This window comes from Diadema antillarum, unplaced genomic scaffold, assembly GCF_040938485.1.
Source record: "Diadema antillarum isolate AM-2024a unplaced genomic scaffold, OU_Dant_1.0 seq00000455_RagTag, whole genome shotgun sequence".
NCBI classification, from domain to species: Eukaryota; Metazoa; Echinodermata; class Echinoidea; order Diadematoida; family Diadematidae; genus Diadema; species Diadema antillarum.
The window spans coordinates 1610961-1635707 of NW_027271427.1; the positions used below are offsets into that span (position 1 = coordinate 1610961).

The 24747-nt window shown below is 38.2% G+C and overlaps 1 protein-coding gene across 1 annotated transcript in view; it reads left to right on the plus strand.

Moving 5' to 3' along the window:
- Nucleotides 1–24747, plus strand: part of LOC139732927 (probable serine/threonine-protein kinase pats1) — a gene marked incomplete at its 3' end in the record, with an annotated part of 67623 nt that overhangs the window by 16355 nt on the left and 26521 nt on the right. The window contains exon 3 of the mRNA XM_071643765.1: nt 19314–19511. Within this exon, the coding sequence (XP_071499866.1) occupies nt 19314–19511 (198 nt within the window). The remainder of the gene's footprint in view (nt 1–19313; nt 19512–24747) is intronic.

Here is a 24747-nt window from a genome sequence, read left to right on the forward strand (position 1 = left end):
CTTCGCATATTCTGCTCATAGTTGGGGGCCTAAGGGCTCAAAATGGGTTGTTTGGTTCAGATTTTTCCAAAAGCACCAAATTTGGCTCATAGGTCCCTTGTACCATACTCTTTGGATTTTTGATGGGCGCCAAGACTAAAAACCCTTGGGCCGCCATATTGGTGGAATCCAATATGGCCGCCATCCGGGTTAAAGGTTAACTGCAGTTACAAATTGAAAAGGTTGATTAATGTTATGAATCCCATGTGGAAGATTTGACGGGGCTAGAGAATGTCATTCTAAATATCATTTCTGCAATTCAAGGTCACTATCACCTCTCAAGGTCACTTTCAAGGTCAAATAATGGTCAAATCAGGCATTTTGTGCATTTTTCGAAACGGCATCTGTGAGCATTCAACTACAATTCACTGGTACCCCTATTTTGTCCCATTTGTCATCTCTTCCATACTCCTTCAATGGTCAATTAGGGCCAAGAGCGGTTCCATCCTCCTACATATCAATAATGATTATGACAAATAAATGAAAAAATTGTATTTAAGATATATATACATATATATATATATATCTATATTCATATATATTGAAATTTTGAGCACATAAAACGGGCTTCCATCGGTTTCGTTTTCTTTTCTCATTTTCTTTGCTCAAAGTTGTCACTATTGTTTCTGGTCAGTTTTTCCTTTCTTTGTTTCAATGTATATATGTATATAATTATATAATATATATATATATATATATACGGCCGCCATCCTATTCCAAGGTGCCGAATCAGCGTGCAATGGCAAAGAGGGTAATAAACACGCCTAATCTTAGTTTGTCTTCGTTTTTTTTCCCCTTCTGACGAGATAGCTGGATAGCCCGTATGCAACTAGCTGGTCAGTTGTATGTACTAGGGGTGGACCACTTTACCGGTTTATGCACCTTGAGTTTTCCGATAACGGAATGCCGATTCGGGATCTTTTCATGTGTCTGGGTTTGTGATTCTTTCACACAAGGGACTTCCACTTTTTATATCCAAGTGATGAGGCGCAAAGTGTTGTTCCTCTACTAGAGGGGACGATATGACAACACACACCATTGCTCAGCTAGACTTGAGATAAGTGGGATTCGAACCCGCGCCGGAACACAAGTCTTTAGATCGCAAGTCATACGCTACCGACTGAGCCACCTCGTCACCTTTCATGGTCAATTATATAACTTTCCAGCTGGCAAGCGATATGATTCTCCTCCTGCTGAAATTGGTGTATGCCTTCTAAGTTCTCTCCCTTGCTTCCGGGGAATCGAGCTCCTCGATCCAGGTCAGACCAGTATTTAGGGGCAGTTAACTAAATTCGATCATTAAAGTCCTTTAATGGCAGTATCGTATCAGAGTAGGTGAAGACAATTCAACTGAAGGTTTTTTCTTATCTTTTTTTATTCTCTTTTTATCAAACGAAACCGTTTCTTTACTGAAAGCGCAAATGACTAGGGAAACTGAACACCTATTGATGTTGTATTGGATACTGATCCCGAAGAAAATAATCTTAACATTTTTGCTCAGCAACACTGTGCAGTCCTCTGACAAGAGATGGTGATGGCACCACTCAAATCTCAAATCATGATTGGAAGAGCGTAGCGGCTTCCTGAAAATTGAGATTGAAAAATAAAGAACTGCCCTCATTTATCAGCGCACAGATATCCAAGAATAAATGGGACGGACAACTCATCCTGAACACCTGATTCGAGACGGAAATATCCAACAGGAATTGTGATCTCACAACCCTTCAGCTTTCCAACAACTTAGATGCGGTCTACGCAAAGATATCCTTACAAAGGATGACATAATGTTTTCTGAAAGCATTTTCTGAAAACAGTATACAATCGCACGGATGAGCATAACATCACATTTTTGGTAGCGTGCTTTTTTTAATCCCTTTGATTTGAGGGAGTTACGGGTGGGGCGTGGTTTTGAAAAGATAAAGGCCTTTTCAGCTCTTTCCTGTACAGCATACCTCTCTTCCAGAGCCCAACATCAGGCACTGACAGGGTGCGACATTACTTGAGACTTGCTTTGATGTGGCATGCAAAATGCAGTAGTAGTATGGGTCAGCAAACCAGAGCTCATTGACGCATTAACTACTTTAATAATCGTGCTCATGTCCAGCAAGGACTGATGAGCAACAAGGTTTGGGGCAGCCTGCGTCAACGAGGGTAGGCATCATCTCGTCATAACGTGGGAGCAGATCATCAGAAACCACCCTATTTGATGTGATCCCTGACTTCAGGGACTGGAGTTGGAGGAAAGATGGCACAGGTACATGGCAATTAATAGTACTATCAGCCACTCTCCGCAATGCTTTAGTACCAAATTTCATTCTTCTGCACCACAGCTGTTTTAAGGCATGCATTGGGAGGTGGAAAACATGGAAATGAAAAAAAAAAGTAATGATGAATGAATGAATGAATGAATGAATGAATGAAGGTGAAAATGCACAATGTAGAGCAGGTGTCAGACGAGTCATGGTCAGTAGTTTGATATTGCTGCAAAATTAAAGTGGGGGGGGGGGGGGGATTGAGGGCCTATCTGGCGGGAGGAGACATTGTCGCAATGCCAGCGTCTCGAAGAAATTATTTTCGCTGTCACAACTAACGCGATTTCCAGGGCGACGTCCAAGACGTCTTTAAACAAAGGAACAACTTATTTGCTTGGAAGTCACGGGGATGTTGGCACAGCTTTTGCAGTCGCAGGGACTTATCAGAGACGTCTTTTCTCAGCGACTTCTCACTTTCGTCGCCATTATGTTATTACGGTCTCCACAAGATGCGGGACATCTCGAAGATGTTGCAGACAACTAGTCCCCATGACATGGCCACAGTGATGGAGACTTCGCAGAGACGTCTCGGAGACAAGCTGGAAGACGGAAATAGTCTCAGCAAAAAACGGAAATGTTTGATTCTCCTGCGAATCCTGGAGATTGGGCTCATCTCCAGGAGACGTGCGTCGTAGAGATGTTGCGGAGAGTAGAGTTGCAACCTATAGTCTTCAGACCAACGAGATACCAACTTATAAAGTCTTGTGATATCATACCAATTTGCGTACAAGCAGTTTGGATAGAATGTTAATAGACCATAGAAGGTGTCATGAAAGTTGTACTATAGCATATCTAATCTGTACCCTGTTAATGGTGTCACTGTGGCGCCTGTGAAATATGCTTGTTCCCTAGATGACGTCACCAGGACCGTCATGTTCTCTGAACGGCATATTTAGCTGTGGAGGCACATACATTTCCTATAAGGACTTTTGAATCGAACTTTCTTACTCAAGTTCGAAAATAGCAAATTGATGCCAATCTGATGTACTAAAAACTCTCTTAAACACGACAGATTCTTTTCTTTTTCATCCAGATTAGGAGTGATCTTCATAATTATTATTCCATTGAATTTAGATCTGAATCATGAACATCTATTGTGATTGAGGATCCCTGAACTGCAACAGAGAAATAAAAACACTTCTCTTTTCAGTGGCAACGTCAAGGACGTTGGTAATATAGAGAGTAGCCCCCCCCCCCCCCTTGTTGCTAAACTATTAATATATTAGGTAGCAATACGATTCTATTTCTCATATATGTATGTTTTTATTGCATTCCTTGCAGATGAAGATGAAAATAATAATCCAATAATCAAATCTTGAAACCTCTTTTAGAGGGCATTGCCCATCATTCTAACTAGCTCTTTTGGCTGTCATTAAAGCAAATGCAAATATCTTGAATTCCGCACATATGACCAGTCGGTGAGGACATTTCCTCTTAGCGCTTGTAATGTAAAAATAATTAATGGAATGATTGTGACATGAATTATGATATTCCATAGCTTTGGACAGAACCTCATTTAAATCTTGTGTAGCCATATCATAACAGGCCATAATTGAAATGATGCAGAAAAAAATTACCGTAAGTAATTATAAAAAATGAAATTGAAGGGTTACCAAGTCTTCAAATTTGATTGTGAAATAAGGATCTGAGTAAGATCCCTTAGACCTAATTACTCGCAGACAGGAGTTCGTATTATAATTCACGAGTGTATACCTAGGCCCGTATTCTGCTAAAAACTTAGACCCGAGTTTAAACCCACGCCTGGGTCTAAAATGGGTTTTGGGGTTGAAACCTGGGTTTAAAACACCAGTTTAGACCCAGGTTTAAACCCAGGTTTAATTTGTATGCTACTAAATCCAGCTATGGTCTAAATTGGTTTTAAATTAAACCTACCCAGGAGGAGGTTTATGTCGAGTTTAAATCGAGTCTAACGATGACTAGTAAGGGTACCAGCACACAGATGAATGCCAATGGCACAAAACGAGTGGCTGGCTGGATACAGCAGCTAGCTTGCTGGCCACACGCGTGTACACACGAGATACGCCTATGTCGTTGAGAAGCAAAGAGTATCTGCAAGCTAGACAAGCACTAGAGACTTCTACTCTTCGCTTAGAAGAGACTCGACATCTAGAAATACTAGTTACTACTACCTAGTAGTACTGCCTGTACTAATATAGCGTTAGTCTCGTCCTTACGATGAAAATAACAGTCCTCGACTGCGTCGCCTGAAACATCGGGATGGGCAGCAGCCAGCAATGGGGGTACAAAATCTGGTAGCCCTGCTGGTCAATCACCCGAAGACCCACAAAGAGATTCCCGCCAAACATCGGATCTAGAATCACTTGACCCGGTTCTAATGCATACCATCCGAGAACAAGTCGACACAGCGCTGAATAAGACCGACACGCGTGACCGACTGGTGGAATCTATTGTCGCAGCAATCACGGAGCAGGTGACACAGGATGTCTACAAAGCCATTGAACTTGACCTTCATCAACAAAAACAGCAGGTTGCGTCACTGACCGAGACTGTCAACCGGCTTCAGGGAAAGGTCGATCGTCTGGAACAAATCTGTGAAGAACAGGAACAATACACTCGCCGGAACTGTCTACGTTTCCATGGCATCACGGAGCTGAAGGACGAAAACACCGATCAGCAGATTGTTGACAAAGTGCGAGAAAAGCTCCACATCGACATCACCCCCCTTCACATCGACCGCAGTCATCGAGTCACGCCAAGAGACTGGGATGGAGCGAAAACGCGCCCGATCATCATGAAGTTCACGAGTTACAACAAGAGGATGGCCATCTACAGCAAACGAGCGGACTTCAAAGGATCGAACATCTACGTCCATGAAGACCTGACATCGAAGCGCCAACGTACCGTTGCTGAACTCCGCGAGCACGAGAGAGTCAAGAAAGTGTGGACATCGGACGGTCGCATAACAGTTCTCACACACGACAACAAGAAAGTGCCAATCGCGTCCTTTGCTGACATCGACAAACTGGACCAAACCGAAGGAGTGAGAAGCAAGCGTAAGTGAGAAATCAAACCAAGTTAAACTACACCTCGTCTCATCATACAATATGACTGCTGAACCTTTGAATTCGAACCTTCGTTCTAGTCACATATATCCATGTATCATATGTAAAAAATCGGTTACAAATAATCAAAATAGTATTCTTTGCGTTAAATGTTTGCACTGGTGTCATGTGAAGTGTGGAGTATCACTCAAAACCTTTCAAAGTGAGAAGGATTGGATTTGTTCACTTTGTATTTTTCAGGAATTACCTTTTTTTAATGTATCTCATGAGAAACAGACTGAGTCAATTCGGGCCACAGTAAACTCGTCCCCACCTCACAATTATCATACTGAAGAAAACATATTTGGATGTAATAATGGTCTCAATATTTCTCATCTTAATGTTCGAAGTTTAAGGGGTAAAGTCGACGACATTTGTCAGTATCTCATGTCAAATCCATTTGATGTATTTACAATTTCTGAAACGTAGTTAGATAATGATGTATGTATTGATCTGTCTGTTGATGGCTATGAATTAGAGAGGAGAGATAGAAATTCCCAAGGTGGAGGTGTTTGTTGCTACATCAAATCCTCCCTGTCATATATACGCAGATTAGACTTTGAAAGTGACGGACTTGAACTTCTTTGGATAGCATTACAAATAAAAAATGCAAGTTCTTTATTTATCTGTGTGCTTTACCGGGCTCCGAATTCTCCAGCTGACTTTTTTGCAAAATTGGAGAGGAATATTGATGAAGTGAATTTGATATCAATTAGTGATTTTGGGAGATTTTAATTGCAATATGTTGGTGAAAAGTAGACTGAGTCAGAATATTAATGATTTATGTACATTATTTCAATTGGATCAAGTAATCAATGTACCCACTAGAATTAAACCTAATAGCAGAACATGTATTGATTTGATTATATTACCTAAATGTAAACGTTTTATTAGAAAAGGTGTTATATCGATTGGAATAAGTGATCATTCTCTTGTATATGTAAATCTGAAAGATTCAACAGTTCGTAAAAAGCCATTTGTTAGTAAGTGTCGATCATTTCGAAATTTTTGTACAGATAATTTTTTGAGAGATTGTGAAGATACGTGCTGGGAAAATGTTTACGAAAATGATGATATAGAATCCGCTTGGAGTTATTTTTTGCAAAAATTTACCGCATTGTGTGATAAACATGCACCTGTTGTTTCTGTTATGAAAAGGTCGGGAAGAGCACCCTGGATAAATGAGGAGTACATTGCATTAGCACGTCAACGTGATTATATGAAGAAGAAGTTTGATGAAACACACCTTGATTCTTATTGGACTGAATATCAGAAAGTACGAAATAAAGTCAATAATTTGAATAAATATTTGAAAAGAAATTATTTCACTAAAGAATTTACTGATCATGCCAACAATCCCCGTAACACATGGAAGAATTTGAAAAGGTTGACCGGTAACAAAAAGAGTCACTGCGTCGAATTACGTAACGGTGGAGTTGTTACTACTGATGCTTCTGAAATCGCTAACGAATTCAATTGCTTTTTTACCCACGGGGTTAAAAGTGCTCGGATAGACTCGTCTCACCAAACCCCTTTTATTAATAAGTCTTTTATTTTCTCGGATGTTACATGTGAATTTGTACAGAGGGAATTGATTAAACTTGACAGTGGTAAATCATGTGGTCTTAACAACCTACACCCGTATCTTTTAAAGATTGCTTCGTCCTTTATCTCCGAACCGCTTACTTATTTGTTTAATTTGTCACTTCATTCAGCAATTATACCTTGTGATTGAAAAAAGGCTAAAGTTACACCTGTATTCAAGAGTGGAAATAAGGACAATGTTAGCAATTATCGACCCATTTCTGTTATATGTCACGTCATGAAAATTTTTGAGAAAGCTGTATATGAGCAAGTGTATGATTACTTCATTTCAAATAACTTATTAAGTGATTGTCAATCTGGATTTCGCCCAATGCATTCAACAACAACTGTATTACTGGATTTAAATGAATATATTCTAAGGAATATTGACGAAGGTTATGTTACAGGATGTTTGTTTTTAGATTTCAAACGAGCTTTTGACTCAGTTTCACATATTATTTTACTCAATAAGTTATTAAGATATGGTTTTCATGACGTTGAACTGAATTGGTTTAGAAATTATTTCCTTGATCGCCAACAATGTGTATTTTTTCAGGGAATATTGTCAGAATCTCGAAATATTGAAGTAGGAATCCCACAAGGGTCAATATTGGGACCTCTGCTTTTTTCTATATTCATAAATGACATGTGCAAGTTGTCATTTTTACATAGTACAAAATTGTGTTTATATGCGGATGATGCTGCAGTTTTTTGTAAAGACAGAAATATTAATGTTGTTTCTAAATTGTTGCAAAAGGAGTTTAAGAAGATATGCAGATGGGTGGAATTTAACGATTTAGAATTGAATGTTAAGAAATGTAAATGTATGTTGATTGGTACAAAACGGAGAGTCAATAGTGCTGTTTTAGTTATCAAATATAATAAGGACATAATTGACCAAGTTTATGAATTTAGATATTTGGGTGTCGTATTGGATGAGTGTTTCACATGGAATAAACAAATTGAGAAGGTATATGTGAAGGTTTCTAAAATCATAGGGTATATCCGACAGTTAAGAAAGAACATTCCACGAAATATTTTAATTATGTTATATAATGCATTAATCTTGCCGCATATTGACTATGGTCTTGTAATCTGGGGCAGAAGTTCAAAGTGCAATATCAAGAAATTACAAAAATTGCAAAATAGATATGCTCGTTTGGTTTTAAATGCTGATTTTTCAATATCCAGTACTACTCTTTTAAGACAATTAAACTGGCAAAAGATTATACAAAGGAGGCAATACCAAACGTATCTTATTATGTATAAATTGATCAATGATATGGTGCCAGTGTATTTAAAAGAAATAGTTGTTTTTCGTCAAGTCAATTTGCGAACTCGATATGCACTCTCTTGCCCACTAAAAATCAATACACCCCGTACGGAATATTATAAGAGATCTCTGCATTATCAAGGATCAAACCTTTGGAACGACTTACCTCGTTTTATGCAAGTTTTGTCATCTTTTTCTATATTTAAAAAGCAGAGTAGAATCTTATCTCTCAAGTTTTAACCCTATTGTGATATTTTACGAGGAAGAACAGAGTGCAATACATATCATGTTTATTTCTATGACACCGGTAACTGAGATATCATTTGTTTTGTTGTTGTTGTTATAGTTGTTTGTTAACTCGCGTTATATTCTCTCGGTTTCTTTCATTCTTATTCATGTTGTATTTTTATCATAGTATAATTTTGTAACACACCCTTTTTTTTCTATCTGGTTGATATGTTTACGTTTGTTTTGATTGATTGTAACGTTGTGCATTTGAATATATGTTTTGTATCTTTTTATTGTGCAGGGCCCCTTGGTAGAGCAGTTTTTTAAATGAAAGGGCTACCCTGTTGAAATAAAACGGAAATAAATAAATAAATAAACCTGAAGACTAGACCAAGAACCTTGTAACAGTTTAAGGGGGTCTGGAGAGTAGAGCCCGAGGTCGATCTAGATCTAGGCATAGACTAGAGAACCTCGTAAATTACCTAGACCTATTCGAATAGCTAGACTACAATTGTAACGTTAGGACTAACGTTAGATCTTAAAGTTAGGTTATGTGGTAGGTAAAATCTACTTCTGTTGTTCTAATAATAATATCGAGACAGGTTGATGTCTAACCGTTAGGCCCCTAATAACAGTTAACGTTAGGCCTCGCCTATTTCTAAATTTATTTTTAGAATGGTTTCCATTTTATTAACTGACAATCTTTCTGGTGCTTAAGTGCACGCCTTCGGAGAAAAGCTTTTATTCAATTTCCTACCTCAATCAAGGTCCTGGTTTGATCAATCTCCTATCCATTCCGAATTCACGATTCGATCGACATACGGTAAACAGCCATGTCCAATCCAGCGCACACAGCAACCGTGCCGCCGGCCGGCGCGGCGCGATGGCTCTGCTGGCGGCGACTGAGCATTCAAAGCCGTATCCGGGCACTTACCCCCTGGGCAACTACCCTCCGGATAACTACCACCCGGATAATTACCCCCCAGGTCTATTCCCCCTTAGGGCAACTACCCCCCGGACAATTACCCTCCTATATATAGGGTAATCACCCTCCAGGGCCATAACCCCCTAGGACAACTACCACCCGGTCATCTACCCTCCTAGGGCAACTACCCCCAAGGGCAATTACCCCTAGGACATCTACCCCCTGGATATCTACCCCCTGGGTAACTACCACCCGGATAACTACCCCCTGGCTAACTACCCCCCGGATAACTACCCCCTGGATAACTACCCCCCGGAGAACTACCCCCCAGATAACTACCACCTGGATAACTACCCCCAGGATAACTACCACCCGGATAACTACCCCCCGGATAACTACCCCCAGGATAACTACCACCCGGATAATTACTCCCCGGATAACTACCCCAGGATAACTACCACCCGGATTACTACCCCCCCCCCCGCCCCCTCCTGATACTTACCTACTGGACAACTCTCCCTCCCCGCCCCCCGAAAGTTACCACCCGTTGTAATTTTTCCATAAGTTCATAACACCGTATCAGAAGATGCACCTTTCTCTTACACTGTCATCATTTGTGACCCTGCACCTCAAAACAAACAAAAGTCGCCAGATATGAATTTTTATAGTGAAGACCATATGAACTTGACTTTTTCATATTTTCTGAAAGAGCGGGTCTTCTTTTACATTATGCAAAAATGTGGTATCATAAAACGGGCAGGAAAGTGTGTTTTTTAGTAGTTTATCTCGGACATTTTTGGTAGAATAGTGTGATTAGGTGTGTCTTTAGAATCCCTTTTTCATTTCTGAAAAACCTTGTCCACACTCTTCACTTTCAACTCTAATAACTTTTGAAAGGATAGTGCTTCTGCTTTGAAAGTTGGCATTAATCATGGACAGAATGTGTTAATGAGGCATGCTTGATTTTAGTTTAATCTGATAATCCCTTCATTGTTGTTACTCCGGTGGTTTACTTCCTGTTTTTTGTCCAATTCATCGCACAGCCAGCACGGTTTGGTAAAGATTAAGCGCTTGAATAGACACTGTACTTCAATGCCTCTTTTCTCAGTTCACACTTTTCTTGAGTTTGTGCATTCTTTCCAATATTTAGATAGGTTAGGAGAGTCCATTTGATTTGAGTTATACATCATTTTAAAGCTTAAAGTCTGTTCTTTCAGAATATGGTCTTAACTAAAATTCATGTCTGGCGACTTTTTGTTTCTTTTGAGGTGCAGGGTCACATATACTGAAAGAGCAGACTTTAAGCTTTAAAATGATGTATAACTCAAATCAAATGGACTCTCCTAACCTATCTAAATATTGGAAAGAAAGCACAAACTCAGGAAAAGTGGGAACTGAGAAAAGAGGCTCTGAAGTACAGTGTCTATTCAAGCGCTTAATCTTTACCAAACCGTGCTGGCTGTGCGATGAATGGGACAAAAAACAGGAAGTAAACCACCAGATTTACAACAATGAAGGGATTATCAGATTAAACTGAAATTAAGCAAGCCTCATTAACACATTCTGTCCATAATCAATGCCATTTTTCAAAGCAGTATAGCGCTATCCTTTCAAAAGTTATTAGAGTTGAAAGTGAAGAGTGTGGACAAGGTTTTTCAGAAATGAAAAAGGGATTCTAAAGACACGCCTAATCACACTATTCTACCAAAAATGTTCGAGATAAACTGCTAAGAAAACACACTTTCCTGCCCGTTTTATGATACCAAATTTTAGCATAATGTAAAAGAAGACCCGCTCTTTCAGAAAATATGAAAAAGTCAAGTTCGGCTAGGTTGACCCATTTCACTTATTTTCAATCCTCACGCAAAATCAGTGTGTGCAACTTTATGTTCGTTTTGAGGTGCACGGTCACATTTACTATTTTGGCTTGTCATTTTCTACCGTTATAACACATTAGACGATAAACATAAGAAAAGGAGAGTTGATTTCACTGCAATTCATATTCCGTTAACATTAGCGAGGGACCCTTCGATATAAAGCCATAATTTCTAATAGGATCCGGGCACGGTTTTATGAAAGTTATCAGTCCTGACAATCTGTCAGTTCCACACAATTACCAATCGTTGGAGGTCGATCAAAGCAGGTCCATGGTAACAAATCAGTGACTCAAGCTTATCAATCAAGCAGAACCCATGGTTTTATTGAAATTATTAGAGACTAACAAGATGTCATAACTGGCAACTTTTATCAAACGGTGCCCTAATCTGTCAAAAGAGTAAAATTACACCTTGTTTTACATACACGTAGAATTGTGCTAGTTTTCAAATTAAATGTTCTCGACACTATAAGAGGAAATCCAGTTCAAATATAAGTTAGTCTCATTAGAAAGAGTAAAATATTACGAGTTTAACGGTATTTCTTTTTTTTTTACAAAACACCCCTAGTTGTAAACGAAGTGTTTTGTCCTGCACCCTCTTTTTGAATAGATCTATAGAGAGTTGTAGTTGACAGAATCCTTTTTACATTAAAGGGCTGCTCTGTTTTATCCCGGCCATTTCAAGAGTATTTTTTTTCACACAAAAACTTGAATCCTTCTTGGAATAACATGCTCTTTAATATTTCGTAAGGGATTTCTAATTATCTCACCCAAAAGATGTTTAAAACCTGAAGTTAGGTCTCGACCAAAACCAGATGATATGAATTTTTTTTTTTCAATTCAAATAGCAAACGTTGTTCGAAAATAACAATGAGAGACGTACTTCTCTGGGGGAGAGTTATTGTAAGAGGGGTGATTGTTTGGAGCCTAATTTTAATAAGGAGTACTTGTCAAGGGAGGTAATGCTCTGCGGTGATCATACCAAGGAGGTGACAATCTCTTCCCACATCCTTGATATACTAGTTGTTGTGCCCAATAATGCAGTAGGGCAATTCTGAAATGAGCGTTAACGGTATAACACTAAAATAGTTCCAAAATTGATGAAACAATACAAAGAAAGCACATTAAGACAGAGACGAAATACACAAATAATGATACAGTGCACCCCCGTTACAACGAACACGGTTATAACGAAATTTCGTTATAACGAAGCAAAACTTCTGGTCCCAATATTATCGCCATTAAAGTCTATGTACAAAATTCGCTTATAACGAAGACGGTTATCACAAAATTTTCGTTATCACGAAGTCTTTTCTGAGCGCCACTGACAAAGAAAAACAAAAGAAATGTGCTCCGTTGTAACGAAATGCGGATCGCATTCGAAAATGCATAGCGGAACAAGCATTTTTAAAGCGTCTCTGCATGAGCGAACGCATCATTGAATGTTCACTCCCGTGTATCACGCACAGTTTCCGAGGGGAACTTGCGTTATTGTAATACAATAATCTGAATTCAGATAAGGTTTGTTTCATGTTCCGAAGTCCTTTAATACAAAACACACAGATTCTGATACAACTAAATGTCCGTTAGTTCGGAAATGAAAGAGGGTTTGTTATTAAGCACATTTTGGCGTTATTCCAAAGGTTCGTTAATCCGATAATAAAATATGGTCCTTATTTTTATTCTTATACGGTTCGTTAGTCCGAAAATGACAGGAATTCAAAACGTTCGTTAATCGGAACATTACAAAAAGTATCGTTAATCCATGGTGGAAAAAGGAGAGTACATTAACAAAGCTTAAGAATTGCAATTCTTATAATCGTCTTAAGATAAATAAATCTTCGAAATAACAAACCTTTCTCATTTTTTTTTTCATTAACAAAATTTCTTCGGAATAACAAACCTTATTTAATTTTCGGATGAAAAAGCCTTCGGAACAACGGACTTTCTGAATAGTGAACCTTTCTCTTTTTTTTGATTTATAAACCTTCAGAATGACGAACCTCATTTCATTTTCAGATCAACGAACCTTCGGAAAATGAACAATATATTATTTTGATCTACTCTCTAAAAAAAAAAAATCGAGTGAAAATATTCACTCTTAAAGGAGTGAATACAAAAAAGAATGAATTTAGAGTGAAATTGGAGTGAATTTTGAGTGAAAATGTTCATTTTCACTCGTTTTGGAGTGACTTCATGGATCACTCCTAAATCTTCGAGTGATCCCTGAGGTCACTCCAAAATGAGAGAAAATGAACATTTTCACTCAAAATTCACTCTTTTTTTTATTCACTCGATTTTTTTTTTAGAGAGTAAATTATGAACTCTCGGAATAATGATTCTGCGGAAATGCGAACCTTCACATAAACAAACCATCGGAATCCCGGGGATGGCGAAACTTTGGAATAAGGAGCCTTCGGAGTAACGTACTTTAGTAAGAAAAAAACCTTTGGAATAGCGAACTGTAACCAAATCGTACACCGTCATTTCTACACATATGTGACAACCCAAACAACTTTATGCTCTTTTTAAAATGTAATATTTAAATGAAATTAAAAAGGTAATCTCCCATTTCACATAGCTTTCCAGCGTATTATGAGGATTCAACAAACATAATTTTTTTATGCGTGGTTTCCTTCTTTTCGTTATACATTGCATATTACATTTGTTCGGTTATAACGAAATTTCGTTAAAACGAAAAAAAAAACTGCCGGTCCTGAGCATTTCGTTTTAACGGGAGTGCACTGCACATGAACACACACGAGATAAATCCCTTGTAATGAAAGAAAGAGGAAAGGTGAGTTATGAATGACAGGAATAGACTACTTTCACGGTGGACAGAGAAAAGCGAGAGGGAAGAGGAAGATGATGGGTCAAAACCAGGGCACGTGAGGCATGAGATAATATAAGCGCCTCAAAATAAAGAAGTGTTACATGGAGTTGTGGTAAACGATAGACGAGTGTGGTTAAAAAAATATTGCAAAAATTTTCACTCATTCTGAAGTGTAACATTGTGTTATGAGTGGTTCACAATCTACAAGCTTTGCTTTTTAGTGGACCTCTCTATTCTTTCTTCCTTTTTTTTTCAACTGAAGCATGACTTTGTATTATTTTTTTTGCCAGTATGCGCTCCTATGTTTATTGATATCATTTATTAATTAAGACAAATGTTCTTTGTTTATGATGTATAAAACCTGATCTATCTTGTGTTATTTTTTGTTGAAATAGAAAAAAAGAAGAAGAATGAAAATAAATGAATTGAATTGAATTGAAAATATTTCTTCAAAATGTCTTTAGTTCAATGGTAAAGGCATTCAAACTTAAAACTTTTTTTTTTATACTATACTATCAAGAGAAATCCAAAATTTCGGAACAGTAAAAGAAAATACAGATTTAGCGAAAATAGTTTTGGTTAAAGGCATTGACATTTACTGGATTACCGGGTAGGATATGAAGGGACAGCTTCGTTTTTTATGAACATAGAGTCAAAATACAGAGGGAGAAATTAAGCTTGTACATAAATCGTCCTAAATGCAAACGATACAAATCGTAAATCCTTAAGATGTTGTTTTCATAAGATGATGTATCAGTATGGCATCTCCGTGATTCCTGGCAAATAATACAAAGAACTTCGTTTCCTGTAGTAATGATATTCTTTTTATTAAAAGTAAGATTGGGGGTGGGGGTGGGATGGGGGCAATGACCCCGGAGGTAGCTACCCAGGGGGTAATTGGCGTGGTGCACTGTCCTGGGGGTAATTTTCCTCTTGATAGTTATAGGGGAGGGGGAGTTGTAGGCCTACTTATCCGGGGTAATCATCCATGGGAAGTTATCGGGGGAGGTAGTTATCGGGTGGAAGTTATCTGGGTCTAGTTTTTGGAGGAGGGTGTAATTAACCTGGGGATAATTATCCTGGTGGTAATTATCTAGTGGGGGGGGGGGGTAGTTATCCGGGGGGTGATTATCCGGGGGGTAATCATCCGGGGTAATTTTTATCGGGTGGGGGGGGGGGGTAATTATCCGGGGGGTAATTATCCGAGGGGTAATTATCCGGGGGGTAGTTATCCGGGGGTAGTTATCCTGGGGGTAGTTACCCAGGGGGTAGTTCTCCGGGGGGTATTTACCCAGGGGGTAGTTCTCCGGGGGGTAGTTATCCAGGGGGTAGTTCTCCGGGGGGTAGTTACCCAGGGGTAGTTTTCCGGGGGGTAGTTAACCAGGGGGTAGTTATCCGAGGGGGTAGTTATCCAGGGGTAGTTATCCGAGGGGTAGTTATCCAGGGGGTAGTTTTCCTAAGGGGGAATTGCCCTAGGGGGTGATTGCCCTAGGAGGGTAGTTGTCCGGGGGGTAGTTGTCCTAGGGGGTAATTACCCTGGAGGGTAATTGCCATTGGAGGGTAGTTGTCCGGGGGGTAGTTGCCCTAGGGGGGAATTGCCCTGGGGGGTAATTATCCGGGTGGTAGTTATCCGGAGGGTGGTTTTCCAGGGGGTGGTGTTCCTAGAACCAAAAGCAGATATATTGATGTTACGCGTGAAAAAGCCCACCTCTCCCTCTCCAACAGCCCTCAACAACTGCAATTCTATTAGCAGGGCTGGCATTCCTCCTATATTGACTATAGGCAAGGCATTTTCTAAATTAGCTATTGTGAATATAATGGTTTGACCCCAAATGACCTTTAGGGAGACCTTATAAGGAAAAGTTGACATCAGACCATAAAAACAACTTCAGAATCGAATTCCTTGACCCATAAAACCTCTAAAGCTGACTTTTCAAATTAGTGTAACACTTTTAAAGGTTTTTTTGTTACGGACTGGCCTTTAAACGTAGGTGGCAGCCATATTGGATTTTGCAAATAATATGCCGCCCCGGAGGGCGCCCTTCACAAGAAAGACGCCTTTTTTTCAGCCGTCGACAAATGCAATTCTATAACTAAGGCTGGCATTCCGGGAATATTGACCATGGGCAAGCCATGTTTTTCAATAAACTGTTATGAATACAATGGCTTGACCCCTAAATGACCTTAAGGTGACCTTATAAGGAAAAAAATTGACTTTAGACCATAAAAAACAACCTCAGATTTGAATTCCTTGGCCCAGAAAACCTCTTAACCTGACTTTTAAAATGAGTTTGACCCTTTTATGATTTCAAATGCAAGTGACCTTTAAACCTATATGGCGGCCATATTGGAGTTTGCCAATCGATGGGCGCCCTTCTTGGCGCCCATCAAAACTCGAAATAGTATGGTTTGGGCTACATGTGTGCCAAATTTAGGTGCTTTTGGAAAAATTTGAACCAAAAATATCTTGCGCCCCCCACTATCAACAAACAAAGCCGCCAAGACCGATCAATAAACCGCCTTTTACTGCTAATCCCGTGGCACAATAAAAGCGTTTCTCGTGCTTTTGTTCCTCTCATATACGGCTTGCATTATATGGGCCAGCTGGCTATCAAGCGACGTTCCGAACTAGATTTGCTCGTACATTCCAAGTTTCTGTCACGGTTTTATGTGCAAAAGTCATGCCTTTACAGTAATGTAGCAACTGGCCATTCAAAAGAAAAATTGAAAATAGACTCGTCATACAATTTATATCGAAAGGAAGTTTGATATTCCACTTTAACTTTGCCTACTATTATGCCCATCTTAACAGAAATTTGTAGAAGTTATACAAATTGGAAAAACAGAATTCTTTCTCAAAGCATGACTACCTTCTTGCCTCAGAATAACGTGGCACACAGGGGGTTTCCACCGTGGCATATAAAGAGTTAAATGAGTGCAATGATTGAAATCAACAAACTTTTTCCTACCAGAGGTAGTCGGAGTAAACACACACACACACACACACGCGTATAGTATATAGATCCCGGGTTGGCGCCGTTGTTACGAGGATTGGATTTTTTTTTTTTTTGGGGGGGGGGCAGTTTTCACATTTAATTTTCTTTTTTGACAATGCCTGCCCAAATCTTCCATACATTTGGGAGCTAATTCTGTGATATAATTATAATACTAGACCGATGAATAGATTGTATATCACAAATTTCAAATATTGCATTTCAAGATACACTTTCACATTTACGGGACCTACTCTATGGAACGATTTGCCAAATGAAATAAAGTTGTCGAACGGACTTTCAATATTTAAAAGATGTTACAAATAATTTCTTCTTCATAAAGATATATTGTAAATTTCAATTTGTATTCGTTGTACAAACACCATACTTTGATGACCTTTGCCTTCTTATATGTATTTTGTACTTTCTGTAGTATAGTTTTCTTGTGTGTATTTCATTAATGTAACTATTCTTTGATGAAATATTGGAATCACCCATAGAAACACCAACGGTCTATGTTGATCCCAAAAAAACTGAAATAACTGCTTTTATGTTGTGAAATAGCTGTAAGTTGGTCTTTTTTTTGGGGGGGGGGGATTGATTGATTGATTTTATTTCTGCCTTTTTCCAAACCACACATAACAAAAGAATACGCATATTTGGAAATCAACGTTACACGACATTTAAGCAAGCATATAATGTCTTGCAAATTAAATTTAAGGTACATATACACACACACACTATGAACATGACAGTATTCGATGTATAAGACGTGTAGCATATCATTCACACACAAAAATCGGAGGCGAATCGTTAAATCAACACTTGTAGATTATGTAAATAATAATTAGATATTCATTCAGAGCATATCACGTCGTTTCATTGAACGAATTTTAGAAAAAAAGAATATAACAGAGGGAATTTAAATAAATTGATATTTGAAATTAAACATCAGAAAAGCAGGAGACCGCGATCATAAGCAGCAGCTTGACATGGATCGAGGCCTCGGGGTAAAATTCGAGGCTTAAAATCGATTTACTTATTTGTATAACGGACTTCTCTACAAAAACAGAATCAATGGTCAAATCGAAAATATTGTAATAATTTATGAACTCAAAATGTAAAGGGGAAATTCGAAATAGTTTTCGTTTATTTGTTATCAATAAGCATTTTTCACCTGTATCGTTCCTGTATCGTTCCAATTTTTTTTTTTTTTTGTGTGTGTGTATGTATCGTTCCTGTATTTCTTTTTTGTAAATGCTTTTTATCACGATGTGGGAAATCAATTAAATGATACAAAAATAATGCAAATGGACATCCTGCACCGTTAGGGCCCTAAACGTACCATTATTCTTTGAGCATTCGTGGGACAAGTCTAAAAGAATGCATGAAAGGTGAATTTGCAATACTCAATTGAGCGCAAGACCCCTGGTCTCTATTTGTGACCCTGCACCTCAAAACAAACAAAAAGTCACCAGACATGAATTTTTAGTTAAGACCATATTCTGAAAGAGCAGACTTTAAGCTTTAAAATGATGTATAACTTAAATCAAATGGACTCTCCTAACCTATCTAAATATTGGAAAGAAAGCACAAACTCAGGAAAAGTGGGAACTGAGAAAAGAGGCTCTGAAGTACAGTGTCTATTCAAGCGCTTAATCTTTACCAAACCGTGCTGGCTGTGCGATGAATGGGAAAAAAAACAGGAAGTAAGCCACCAGAGTAACAACAATGAAGAGATTATCAGATTAAACTGAAATTAAGCATGCCTCATTAACACATTCTGTCCATAATCAATGTCAACTTTCAAAGCAGTAGCACTATCCATTCAAAAGTTATTAGAGTTGAAAGTGAAGAGTGTGGACTAGGTTTTTCAGAAATGAAAAAGGGATTCTAAAGACACACCTAATCACACTATTCTACCATAAATGTTCGAGATAAACTGCTTTAAAAAAACACACTTTCCTGCCCGTTTTATGATACCAAATTTTAGCATAATGTAAAAGAAGACCCGCTCTTTCAGAAAATATGAAAAAGTCAAGTTCGGCTAGGTTGACCCATTTCACTTATTTTCAGTCCTCACGCAAAATCAGTGTGTGCAACTTTATGTTCGTTTTGAGGTGCACGGTCACATTTTGTCTGTTTGTTTGTTTGTTTTATTCTGCAGGCCAGAATGAACTCAAAGTCTGAGCTGACATGTCTCGAATTCATCATCTTTTGGCTGAATTCCATCTTTGCTTACGCCGTACCACCTTCAACACCCGACAGCAGCAATGACAAAGAGCCCCAGTTCTCACCTCCAATATTCATAGTAGGGACGCATCGAGAAAGTGTGGACAAAGACTCAGAGAAGAGAGATAACAAGGTTTGATGGATTAAAATTAATAATTACGTCTAAAAGCCGTTGTTTTTAAAGATAAATACTTCGATAGGAGTTGTCTCTACTTCACTTAACAAACTGCTTAAGAGGTCTCCAAGTTCTCACAGGCCTAGCATAATACGCACTGGGGAGCATCAAGTGCAGTCCTTTACATATTTATGGTTAAAAAAAATGTTTACAGTATCTAGGACACTCTTGGCATTTTCATGCTATAATATTTCGGTTGTTTACCTAATCTGCAGGGCAGAGTTAGCTCAACGGGTATGAATATTGTAAGACTTTATGCTGATCTGGCATGCCTTTAACTCTGAAAGGGAGGGTGGGGGGGGGGGGGGGGAGGGGCAACGCCAGACGGTTCCGTCATGAGGCTTCTTGACATTTTCCTCAAGTCTCGGGCAACTTTTGAGACCAAAACTAAATTTGCAGTATTAGCCCGTACCGCTACAAACGCACACCCATTTTTGATACTTCATGTCTCGCAAAATGGGCACAATTGTGTGATTTTATGTAGATTTAGTATGTGGGATCAATGTTCTTTCATGGGAGTCACAAACCTGTCTATTCTTACTATTTATCACTTTGATTGATTTTTGCTAACTATGGTAAAAAGTGGTCAATGACAGATTGTGATAAGCAAGATCGTTTGGAAACAGAGAAATACATAACAAATTGTAAAAAAAACCCGAAATACATGCGAATCTAAACGATTTCGGAAATTTGTATGATATACGAAAGTTATTGTGTTAAAACAATTAAACAAGGTGACAAAAAGGTCACTGTGCCCATACATGTACCTCGCTCTGACTGGCTGATACACAGGCTTAGTCCATGTTAGTGGAAAGGACGCCGTTTGGAATAAAACATAAATTTGCCATTCTTTTTTGTACTTTTCCTGAACGAATGACAATTAGCTCTTAAGCATGGCTCATCATATACTACAACCAGTAAAAATGGATGAATCGTCTTTTGGAACAGAGGTCTTCATAAGTATATATAGATATGTGACCCTGCATCACAAAACGAACAAAAAGTCGTCAGGCATAGATTTTACGTTTAGATATTGAGAGAGCAGATTCTAAGCGTTTAAATGATGTATAACTCAAGTAAATGATCTTTCTTAACCTATCTAAATAATTGAAAGAAAGCACGCACTCTGGAAAGGTGTGAACTGAGAAAAGAGGCTCTGAAATAAAAGGTCTATTCAAGCGCTTAATCTTCAGAAACCGTGCTGGCTGTGCAATGAATGGGACAAAAACAGGATGTCAACCACAGCAGCAAAAACAATGAAGGGATTACTAGTTTAAGCTGAAATTGAAATGCTAAATTAACAAATTCTTTCCATTATAAATTGCAACTTTCAAGATGGTAGAACTATCTATTCAAAAGTTATGAGAATTGAAACTGAAGGGTGTGTGAAGGATTTTAAAGACATGAAAAGGGACCTCTGAAGACGTACCTAATCGCACTAGTCTACGAAGAACGAGTTGTAGAAAAACTGTTTAAAACATACTTTCCTGTTCGTTTTATGACCCCATACTTATGAATACTGTTGAGGAAGAAAAGCTCTTACAGAAAGTATGAAAAACTAGAAATTGACTCAATTGGCCTCTTTCATCCCTTTGAGGTCCTCACACAAAATCAAGTTCTGCGACTTTGTGTTCGTTTTGTGATGCCTGGTCACATATAAGGCCTATATGTATATAGATAAATTATGTATATACAGATATATATATATATATATATATATATATATATATATATATATATATATATAATTATAATAACTATGTATTTAATCGAGACAATGGATGAGAGAAGATGTTGCAGGATGCCAACTGGTGGAAGCTTTCGACCTTCGATCTTCTTCAGCTTTATTGTCTTCTAAGCAGACGTGCATGTGTTTCTTGGGCTGTTTTGAGACCGGGGGTGGTGGGAGTGAATGAGAGATGAATTTAAGGAGGGAGGAAGAGATATTGAGGAGATAAGAGAGAAAGGAAATGGTGGCGAGAACAAAATGACAGCCACAAGATCATGTAACATCCTGCAACATCTTCTGTCATTTATTGTGTCGATTATAATTCTTCCCTAGATGACAGAGGCGTACGGTACGAGTATCAGCATCATCCCACTGTATTTATATAATATATATATATGAAGAGCTCAGTTGCAAAAGGTACTACATCCATTTTCCCTCAAAATCCACCTTTTGGTCTTGATGTACTCATTTTTAGGGCCTCTTTACACCACTACTAACGAAAAGCTGAATTTCCAACCAGAAAGTGTTTTAATAAAAATTACATTTCAAAGTCAGTTCGGTTTCAAAAGGTAATACATACATTTCAGTTGGGTTTCAAAAGGTACTACATCCACTCCAATGACACCATCGGCAAAATTGACCAATTACAGAGCAGCATTGACTTGACACTTTACCATTGCCTACTGACTTAATCTGTTTTTGCTTTTTGGCTTTCTATTAAAATCACCACGCAAATCTGACAAACATCTTGAAAAAGCTCATCACATTTTGATCAAGGAATTGAGGAAAATGAAGGAAAACTCTTTGACAAGACAAACCATCCCAATGAAAAAGGATCAGGAATAAAAAGCAGTAGACAAGAGCAATTAAGGAGAAGCGGCGGAGAAACTGGAGAAAGTACGCGACTTTCATGTATTCCCACGAACTGCATTTACTGTTAATTACCGGTACTGTTCGTTATTGCTTGGGTGTTGAGTTTGAGCCATAAATAATTGTCGCCAGAATTAAGTACAAACACTTTGCAGGTATGGACAATGCCTTATATAAATGGCTTCACAGTTAACAATTGTTTGACAACTAGTGTGAAAGCAAAGTTACTTTGTCAAATGTATACAATGGCATGAAATTCTGACATCCCTACCAACAGTGCTTTGCCTGTGGTATGGGTACGCTGTGCTATTCTGTACGTGCATAATGTATAGTAGCAGTGCTGGAAAGTACGCAGTGACATAAAGCTTTGAACACTAGATTCATATTCATTCCTGTAAATGACACCTTTTTAATTATACAATGTCACAAAGGTAATACCAAACGTGTGTTTAGAATAGGTGGTCATATTACTCATCAATGGTCTTGATTTTATCAGCTTTTAGATTACCTCGTAAAGAACATACCACAATAGTGGAGCGGCATAGCCGAACAATTGTGCATTTTGTGATAAAAGCACCAACTTTCGTACACAGGTTGACAATCACGTTCAGATTAAATTTAGATATTGGGCCATCGTAAATAGCGCCCTCAACGTCCATGGCAGCCATTTTTCAAAATGGCTGCCATAAATGCCATGTTTTCGTAAATTTTGCTAATTTTCGGAGAGAAAAGTCAATAAGATTTTGGTTACAAATGGGAAATTACATTAAAAATAAATCTAGATATTTGGCCATCGGAAATAGCGCCCTCAACGGCCATGGCAGCCATTTTTCAAAATGGCTGCCATAAATGCCATGTTTTCGTAAAATTTGCTAATTTTAGAAGAGAAAAATCAAGATTTTGGTTACAAATGGGAAATTACATTAAAAATAAATCTAGATATCGGGCCATCGGAAATAGCGCCCTCAACGGCTATGGCAGCCATTTTTCAAAATGGCTGCCATAAATGCCATGTTTTCGTAAAATTTGCTAATTTTAGGAGAGAAAAGTCAATAAGATTTTGGTTACAAATGGGAAATTGCATTAAAAATATATCTAGATATCGGGCCATCGGAAATAGCGCCCTCAACGGCCATGGCAGCCATTTTTCAAAATGGCCGCCATAAATGTCATTTTTTTTTTCAAAATATTTGCTAACTTCAGAAGGGAAAGCCAGTAAGGATTTTGCAAACAAGTGGAAACTTACATTCAAAATGAAGTTAAATATTTGGCCATTGTTAATTGCGCCCTCAACGTCCATGACAGCCATTTTTCAAAATGGTTGTCTAATGTGCCACTTCTTCGATGATTTTGCAAATTTCAGAAGGGAAAAGTTAATACGATTTTGCCCATAAATATTAATTACATTCAAAATCAATCTAGACATTAGGCCATCAGAAATTGCGCCCTCAACGGCCATGGTAGCCAATTTTTTTCAAAATGGCCGCTATAAATGCCATTTTTTGTTTAAAAATGCAAATTTCAGAAGGGAAAGCCAGTTTCTTTTTTCTTTTTTGTAAACAGCGGGAAATTACGTCCAAAATAAATCAAGATATTGGGCAATGGAAGATTGCGCTATCAATGGCATGGCAGCCATTTTTTTTTTAATGGGCACCATAAGTGCCCCTTTTTTTCATTTCAATTCAAAAGGAAAAGTCAATGAAATTTTGGTTATAAATGGGCAATAACATTCAAAAATAAACTTAAAGGGCCATTTCAAATTGTCCCCTCAATGGCCATTCCAGCCATTTTTCAAAATGGCCACCATGAATGTCTTCTTTTCGTGAAGTGTTGCAGACGTCAATGAGTATTTCCACAAAAGTGGAGAATTACATTCAAACTAAATTTGATTATAGGCCATCCAAAAGTGCACCCTCAACAGCCTTAGCAGCCAAGTTTCAAAACAGCTGCCATGGATGCCCCCCCCTTTTTTTTTTGGGGGGGGGGGCAAAAATTTGCTTATGTCAGAAGGAAAAGTCAATAAGACTTTACAAACAGGTTGAAAATTATGCTCAAAAATAAATCTAAGTATACGGTCTTCTTAGAAGGCGCCCTCAAGGGCCATGCTGACCGCCATGGATGTCTGCTTCTTCTTCTTCTTTTTTTGGAAAGACTTGCTAATTTCAGAGAAAAAATCTATGAAATTTGTACATAATATGTTGAAAATCATATTCAAAACAAAATAATATATCGGGTCATTGCAAATGGCACCATCAACGACCATGGCAGCCATTTTCCAAATGGCCACTATAGATGCTATTTATTTCTTGAAAATATGATAATGCCAGAAGAAGACAATACAATTTCTTGTGCAAATTGAAAAAAGACATTCAAATAAATTCAAGTTTGAATTTGAGATGAAGATAGTGAGCCACTATTTAAACATCGTCCCCAACGGCTATGGCAGCTCTTTGTCAAAATGGCTTCCACACACTCCTTTTTTTTAATTTGCTTATTCCAGAAGGAGAAGGTAATAGAATACTGCTAAACAGCCATTATATCTAATGCAATCTGGTGTTCAAAGAAATTTGAATTTTAAAAAAGGCTTCATTGATG